We start from the raw sequence: 9,144 nt of genomic DNA on the forward strand, positions 1-9,144 counted from the left end.
GCCGGATTTTCACAAACTGAGTGCCAACGCCCGAGGTTTCCTGCCGGTGGTACGGACATCGGTTGATGGATCGTGATGAAACTTCCCATGCATGTTGGGGCAAGTATTGGCTATCATATGGTATAAGAAACTTGACCGGGTCAGGTCAGGTCACGGAGCTATGACGTCACAAGAGGAACAGCGTCCGGTACTATTTTTGAAAAGCGCCCGAACCACTATTTTGCTAATTCTTGTCACCTCAATGGGAATATGCAGCAATATTAGCTTCTATAGGGAGCAAATGGACATCCCAAATCCAAAAATACAATCAGATTTCAAAAATTTAAATTTTGATTTTTCGAATTTCTGCCGCCGACTGTGACCTTGCCGACTTCCGGCGCTCCCAACGCGCCATTTTTAGAGCTAGGGAAACGAAATACATACCAAACGATAGAGAATTGATCAAGGAACACGATAGTGAAGGTTTCAAGTCGATATCTCCCACCGTTTTGCCGCAATCGCCGCGGAAAATTTGAAAAAGTCTATTTTTCCGAAAATTTGACCTTTGACCGGTCAAAAGTAGGTCAAATGTTGACCTAGGACCAAAAAATATACCACCAATCGCGAGATCTCGGCGAGAGCAATCCGTTGGTCTTTTCCGCTAAGCTCTACGACGCTCCGTTTTCAAACGCCAAGGGGGGGGTCGCACCAACCCCCCCCCCCTGCATGGGCGAAGGTGGCAGATCGCCGTTTACGGGCGAGGGTTAAAGCTGTCAATAGTGTTTTACCTTTGTTTCCTGGGAGCAGATCCAGCTACTAACATGAGCATGGGACCAGGACTGGGCCTTTGTACCACAGTCGCTGCGCTGCTTGTCAAAACCTAGGTAATGTGCTTTGTTAGGCCATGCTGTGCATTTTTTAAACCTTAGAGTACTTTGTGATCATTGACACACATATTGCACCTGACAAACAGCAGCAAAATCACACCCCATCCTTACCTCTGTGCAGTGTCACCCAACAGACAACAGGGCTTCAAAACAGGCAGGTTCCGCATTCAAGTCGCTTCTTGCAACTATGTGACTAATGTTAGGACAATAGACGTGCTGCACAGGGAAGGTGTGTTCTTTGTAGCTCTTGAAAAATGAAGTCATGCCTAAAATTCAGTTTAGAATATTACAATTACAAATAACTTGGATAAAAGTTGCAAAACATGAACTCTGACTGGTCAGTTGAAATATCTTGAGTCAGTGAACCACGCCTGGGCTGGAGGTGGTCAGTTCCCTGACTTGCGCAACCTCGGGCACCTCGGGCAGGAGCTTTGGGACTTGTACATGGACAAATTGAATAGACGCTACCCTAGATTATGTCGTGGCTGCAGTCCAAGACGTGTTCACCAGTTGCCGTTGCTGCCGCTGCCTGCTGCTGCCCTGCGTGCCGGCTGGCAGCTCACTGCTGGACTGTTTGCGCGCCAGGCATCCTACTGGACGAGTGGGGTAGGTCGCAGATCTTTGAGAGTGAAATGTTTGGTCTAAATATAGCTTGAAACTCTTACAAATAATTTAATTAAAAGGCAAACTTTCAGAGGACTCCATTGGTGTCTCAGTGGTGACAATCAGAACTTGATCAGAACTGTTATCATGCTGAATGCTGAAACTGAGGATAGGGCTGAGCTGGTAGGCTAGAATTTAATATGCAGGCTTACAAGGTCCCCAGTTAATCCACAAATTTGTCAGACTTGCCTGTAGATAAATTCATGCAGATGAAATGTTTCTGGCAGATAGCCCTGAGGCAAAATGCTATTCAAGCTTGTTCCGCAGCTCGTTGCGTTCCACATTAGCCACTAAATCAGAGTCACACAACTCTGCCAAATGTGCTGAAAGGCCACGATTTTTCCAATAAGTAGGCATATTTATTATTTTGCACAGACACAACAAAAATACAAATGCAGGTCACTACAATTCATTCTGCTTCAATTACAATTGCTGGAATGTGTTTTGCAGACTTATTATATTGAATCTTGAACAGACTATATTATATATATTACTTTGCTCATGGGCCCAGGCCAGTACTGCAGAGTATGGCTCGCAGGTCGCCAAGGAGTACTGGCCTAAGTTCAAAATTGACACAAACCCTGCAAACTGAGCCAGAAAATTCACACCAAAGGGGGCTGAGAGAACACAAAAAATGCACCAAACCCCAAAATGGCCAGTCAAAATCTGCACTGACCTCAAATCCCCACAATGCTACACATCTGCACCACAGCAAGCCAAATTCGCACCCCGCTACACTAAATCTGCACCACACCAAACCAAATCCACACCGCACCACACTTAAATCCGCACCAGACGAAGGAGTCTGCACTGACATCTGGACAAAATTGCCATACTTTGCAGTCTGGCTCATGGCTATATCCATTGTGATTCTTAGGTCTGATTATTGAAGTTGAGCTCACTTCCATCATCCATGTGCCCAAGACATTGTGGGCAGCATCAATAATCAAACATCAATATCTTGCTTTTGCTTATTAGGGAGCATTCTATAATCTTTTAAAAATGATAAATAAGGCCTTGTTGATATTCTTTGCAGTTTGCGACCTTCTTCTTGGCAAAGTTCAAGCTTCAATTTTCCAATTTTTATTTCAATCCTTTCCATGAACATTGAACATGTTACCATGCATGTTACTAAAATACCAATTTCCTGAGTTTTGATTTCATGCGCAATGTTTGTACTATTCGCGGCAGAAGCGTAACAAAACTTTGTGCCACCGATTTGGCAGCTAGGAAAAAAACTTTGCCCGATAAAAAAACAATCATATGACGTAATCGATCCAAAAGCTTTAAATTGGAATTTTTAAACAATTAGCCAACTATGGACCGAATGTTTGCCAATTTCGTGTACAGGGGCCCCTAATCTATGTCTTGCAACACAAGAACAGTATATCAAAGCAATTTTTTGAAGGTGGGACAGTCCCTTTAATGGTCACCGCCACCGGATACTCATTAGGGGGGAGCACCTTACTGGGTACTGGATACTGGATTCTGAGATTTTCTTCGGGGTCACAGGGCAATGGATTGAGGGTCACCGGGTACTGGTGAGTGGGGGCGGCACGGGCGCTCGATCACGGGTGAGCGGCGCCCCGGCCGCCAATATCCGGCCCGGGGCAGCAGCACAACCTCGGCACGGCTGAATAGTGCCACCAATCGGGCTGCGCCCCCGCTCCGCGCCCGGGATAGGTACGCGCGGGGACACGCCAGCTTCAGCGGCGGAGCGGCCGGCGGGAAGCGGCTGGCGCTGGCAGCCAGACTAGCCAGGCGGCAGACGGCGGGCGGCGGGCGGCGGTGGAAATTGGACGGTAGACAGTAGACGGTGAACAGTGGACAGTAGATGGTAGACGGTGGACGGTGGGCGGTGGGCGGCGAGCGGTGGGCGGTAGGTAGTGGGCGGCGGAGTGGCGCACCTCACCTTTACCTGCAGCCATAATAGCGCTTACTGCAGCGCCCTGCAATATTACCGACCTTTAGCCCGTGCACCGGTCAGCTTACGTCGAGGTATCCCCGTCGCACCCACTGCACCCTTCCACACCCCGCTGCATCCTGCCATGCATTCTACTGAGCGACCTGTGCTGCTTTACTTCGGCTGGCTCTGCAGATTCAATCAGCTCGGCTGACCCCATCCGGAACAGAGCAAATGCAAATGCCACCTGTATCGGGACAGATTTTATAGCTTCCGGTGAGTACTGAATGCAACTCTGGAGTGGCTGACCTTTTTATCCTGTAGAGAGGGAAGCTGAAATTGTACTTCCTTCACAACACATCAACGGAATCTAAAAGCCAGTGTTGTCGCAGCATTATCTTTCCGTGCATTATATACTCCGATTATAAGACACGTTTCCCAGTTTCCCAGTGTAGACTGTGTGTTTGTGTTTGTGTTTGCGTCTGTCTGCCCCCTGTGAGTGCGCCGCCTGCTAATGCGGCAGTCTACCGCTAAAATGAACGAGCAGAGTTGGCCGGCGCTAAACACGCGCACTGCCGGGACGTCCGAATGGCTGCCGAGGGGCCTTTCCGGGCCATCCGCTGCCGTTTCTGGCCGCCGTGACAGCAATGTCTATGGCCAGAGCGCACGGCATCCTCGGCGGCGGCGATATGTGTGCCGCTGCCCTTGGATTTATACCAGCGTGTCAATGTGGTGGCACAGCGAATGCTTCTACGTCAGCTCCCGTCTAAATTAGCGAGCATCCGGAGCTTTATCGCTTCGTATTTACGCTCACGTTGAATGACACTCAATGAATGCCTCCCTTCCTCTCGGGACTACACAGAACAAGTTGCAGAGGCAGCAAAAGGGAATGAAAGTAAATAAAACGAAATGTCGCGACTGGATGAGAGCAAAAATACAGCAACAACGTTTACCCAACACATATAGTCAACAGAAGGCTGGAATTTCAATGCAGCTTGTACGCAAGAAAATATAACACTGAAGGTAAAACGTGGCTAAAACGTCTGGTGTCCACTGTCCACGGTTGTCCGCGCGCGGGCCCGCCTTACACTGTCCCACTGAGTGGATGAAAGCGGCCCGGAACCAATAATGTAGATATCAAACTCTTGTTCCTGCCCCGAGGCTCACCGGAATGATAAATGCAATGTGTCAGTAACGCTGATGGTTATTAACGTCGAAACTGAGCACGATGTGCCACGATGGAGGTTTTCGGTCGGACACGTAAAGGGCCTCTAATCACGCACTCTCATTACGGGGAGTGGACTCACTTACCCACTAAGGATATGACTCGGACGGCCAGCAGAGCCAGCTGTGGCCAGGTGCAGCGTCTCCGCAGGACTGCCATGGCGACACCGCCAGAGACCCAGCCCGGTCACCAGACGCGGGGGCAGACCACCAGACAGACGGCACGCCGCATCAAGGACCGCCGTGGGCGCCCGCGGCCAGAGGGTCGTGGAGCACGCAGTGCAATACGGAAATCTGAGGTAGACTGACAAAGTCTGGTCTACTTTGCAGCGTCTGACAATGTCTGGCCCACAGAAGAGATGATCTTGTAATAACAATAGCACCGTTAAATAAATTTGGTATCAGTAGCGAAACTTGATCTTTATGACTTGGCAATTAAGCCTGAATTTCAGCGTTGCAACATAATGTGACTAGTTTGGAAAGTGCATTATCAGGCTGCCACTTAGCGCATATCAAGACGATAGAGCATTCAGAACACAGGGAAGTTGTTCCTCGCTTGTTTTCCCTCAAGCATTCAGTCACTTCCGCAATCTGAATGCACGACCCTCACTACGCACTCTTGTCCCGTATGTTCCACTGCGTCTCAGTCCTCACTGCACACGCGCTACTCCCGCCGGGGTCCTCCGGCGCGCAGCGACCACGGAGTGAGCTCCTGCGACGCGTCCCCCTCGTCCACCACGGACCGACTGACGACCGCGAGCCGCACCGGGGCCAGACGGCGCGACGGTGCCGACGAAACTAGGGGCGGGGCGGGGAGGGAGGGCGGCTAATGCAATGAAATGCTCGCCGTCGCCGACCACTGCGCCGACCTGTCCACCCTATTGGAAACCCGTCACCGTCGCCGATACCGAGCGTCAGCGATAGTTTAAACTGCAGGCCACTGCGATTGAGGCATTAATTTACGGAAGGATTGCAGCGACCAAAGATTTCCAACAACAACAAGAGTTTTATGTTCGTATTTTTAGTGTGTGCTGTAGTGTGGTAGAATTTCACGACATTTCCCAAGTAGAAGCAGAGGCCGTTATAGTCTGGAAAAGGTGAGCCGGGTTGAGACTGAACCAGTGTGGTCTTACAAGCGATAGTGCGTGGGACGGCCATCCGTGATGTAGTGCAGTGTCAGGGAAGGTTTATTTCTTTCACAAATCTCTTTCATCCCATGTCGATCGGTCATTACAAGATAAGCTGGTTGTCGACACCTCATGACGGCTAGAAAATCATCTGATCAAAGCTTTAAGCTCGACAAATGTAATTAGTCAGGATGAAAGTCGGTTGAGGCCAAACTAATTGGTCTAAAGGTTGGATTAGGTTAAAAAGTTTCCAATGTTTTTACTTTTATGTTAGACGGGCTTCTTGTTCATTGTTGACTGCCCAGCCCCACGGCTGCGACCACTAGCAGACAGCAGCCGTGTCGACAGCAGCGGCTGCCTGAGAGGTATGCTAACCCGCAATGCACCAGCCGTAGTCCCCTGCAGCGTAGGCAACCCTCATGGCACCTATGCATTGGTAGCGTTGGACGCACGACGGCCGGCCGTTCGAATTGATAGAAACATTGTTTTCATTAGCAAAGCAATGACAAGAAGTCATCAACAATTATCATCTTTGTTCATTCAAAATGTTTCATAAAAACCTGCATAATCCATATACATTATGCAGTACAGTGCACCACTTATACCGTCTGAACGAGGTTATATTGTTGCAGTTAATGCAACATCCAATTTATAAGGGATACTGGTGATACATACAATGCGAATAATGTAAAGGTCCGACGTCAATGTTAACCCTCGCCGGCCGAGGGGGGGGACGGGTGCCGCCCCCCCCATAGGGTTTTTTCGCGATAGCTCCGAACACGTTGGCGATAGAGAGCTGAAACTTGGCATACCTGACCTTTGATCCAAGCCGCATCTTTTGACACCAACCGCATTTTTGGGTCAGGTCAGGTCACTGACCTATGACGTCATAAGTGAACCTCTGCACGGTCTTCAGATGTCGCAACTTCGCAACGCCCTCACTGCCAGAGGAGATGTCACAGGGAAATGAAACTTGCAGGATCTAGTATCCATTATGAGTCTCACAACTTGTATATCTCGGATTTTTCCTAAAGGTCATATGAGGTCAGGTCATTTTCGTGACCTCACCATTATAAGTCAATGGGGAAAAATTCAAACTGCTATTCTGGCCCCGGGAACGATCTCCAACTATCTCAAGCACACAGAATCGTGATTTTATGCACTCCTTGCAAGGTTAGATGCGTCACTTTTGCAATGTTGACCTTCCGTGACGTCATTTATGACGTCATCAAGGTCATATTAGTTTTTCGTCAATAACTCCCGATCAAATTGAGCTAGCGAGTCGGGAAAGCCACCAATGGACTCAGGAAGACCTGCCGAATCGAATGATATGCGACATGACCTCTTTTGACCAACTTCGTGACCTGGGGGTGCTGACCTGACCTTGACCTGAGGTCAACACCCCAAGTTGACCTGACCCGGACAAAAAGTATATCATTCGACGCGCCTGATCAAGGCGAACACGATGCTGCCAAAATCGCGGCTCTGCGGCCGTTTTTTGCGAAGTTATTCACCAAAAACTGAACCGTACCCTGGGGCACTTGACCTGACCTCAGAGGTCACCGGTTGACCTAGGACCTTAAAATCGGGTACCAATCTCTGCGTCTCGTAACGGCGCACACGCTCGTTTTTTCCGCGACGCGCTAGCTCCACCAGGGGCGAAACGGCGAGGGGGGGGGTCGTACCCGCCCCCCCCCCCCCCTCGGCCGGCGCGTATGTAGAAAACCAATAGGTCCGGCGAGGGTTAACTGATATACATATTTGCGATTGAATTTCGGAAAATAAACAATTGCATAAAGATGCATGAACACTAATATCTACGTACTCGTTTTTGCACTCTTCCGAAATGTGATTTGTGGCGTATCTGTTTTGGGTGTAGATGTCCTTCGCAGAGGCTGGCGAAGACCTTTACAGTGCGTTTCCATTACTCTGCTGTGAAATATTTTCCCGCCAACACGGACCATAGACGTTGGGTCGCGGCTGCATAGGGCGCGCCCATCCGCCGAACTAACACATTATCGTCCATCATAACTGGAACACCCGATCTCATCACATGTAAATCGTTCGAAATCGCCCCCAGCGCCATAGGCCGTTCAATCGCCATATTTTATAGACGTCATGAAAGTGACATGTTGCAATATGGAAACACTCTGGCAGCATGCACGCTGTCAAACATAGCTGACCGCTGAGAGCTCAGCTGGTCATTTAAGCATCATTAGTGTCTGTCGGAATGCGGACACAAATGGATCAGAACTCGGCATTGGTAGAGTTATTGCCAACAGGGATCGGTAGAACAACGGGCTTTCCCAATTAATTACACTTTCGGCGGATCAGCAGCTCTGAGGTATCCAGCGGGGGAGGAGGCATTCGTGACATAGGCATGCCCCTCCCGCGGCGCCCAAAGTTGAAGAAAGTTTGTCGTTGCTGGCGTAGATAGAAAATTAAGCAACTTTTGTTAGAAAACAGTTGTTTTTTATTACGTGCGCAGCGATGCGATCCACATGAAGCAAAATCCGTAGAGTATTTTTTATGGAATTTGGAGAACTTTTTACAAAGTATGCAGTACGCACTCCGCAGCGTCCGATACCACCTTTTTGGCCAAATCAAAGATCACATCTATCTGGGCCTACCTTACCTTTCTTCCTGCTTTGCACACTTTTTTAAGGGATCCACTGTGGACAATTAAGTGCTTAAAAGTATTCGCAAGTCTTGAAATCTTTATTTCTCAGCCTTCCTCGTGCTGCCAGTTCTACTCTCTGATAAAAACTCACTCTGCCCCTAAGTGGCGGCTCTGCTCGGTGGGAGGGACGGCGGCCGTCTCCGGCGGCGGTGTCGTGTCACCCGTCGGCGCCATTACGCGCCCGATGAAGGGCGGCCTCCCGCGGGTATCAGCCGCGACAGAGGAGCCTCACGGGCCGCCGGCGGCGACAGTGGACCCGGCGCCGGTCCCGGCGGCGCCGCTAATCCCCGACACGGCCGCACCGCCATCCGTCTCCATTAGCGTGTCGCCAGTGGTCTGGGACCGACACGCGCCGCGCCCGGCACCACCGCCGGCGCCGCCACCGCCCCCACCGCCGTCCGGCGCGGCGCCCGGCGTCTACAGAGGCATCCGCCTGCCTCCCACCGCCCACCGCTCAACGCCCACCACCCAACGCACAACGCCCACCGCTGCATGCCGTGCCACCCATATTAAAGTCACCACCGCGTCAGCCACCAGCACTCTGCATTCTATTTTATGCACGACTGACCTCCGAATGACGTCAATCTGGCGCTCAAACAGGCGTGATAGGACAAGAAAACCAAAGAAAACATCTGCTGTTGATATGCGTGATCTCGCGTCGGAAATTTTAAAGCCAAGCCT

The 9,144-nt window shown here is 50.3% G+C and overlaps 1 protein-coding gene across 1 annotated transcript in view; it reads right to left on the reverse strand.

Moving 5' to 3' along the window:
- Positions 1 to 5,404, reverse strand: part of LOC122387531 — a 31,913-nt gene extending 26,509 nt beyond the window's left edge. The window contains exon 1 of the mRNA XM_043377795.1: positions 4,744 to 5,404. Coding sequence (XP_043233730.1) covers positions 4,744 to 4,816 — 73 coding nt within the window. The 5' untranslated portion in view covers positions 4,817 to 5,404. The remainder of the gene's footprint in view (positions 1 to 4,743) is intronic.
- Positions 5,405 to 9,144: the final 3,740 nt, after the last annotated feature.

This window comes from Amphibalanus amphitrite, unplaced genomic scaffold (genome assembly GCF_019059575.1).
Source record: "Amphibalanus amphitrite isolate SeventyFive unplaced genomic scaffold, NRLGWU_Aamphi_draft 000288F_arrow, whole genome shotgun sequence".
Lineage (NCBI taxonomy): Eukaryota > Metazoa > Arthropoda > Thecostraca > Balanomorpha > Balanidae > Amphibalanus > Amphibalanus amphitrite.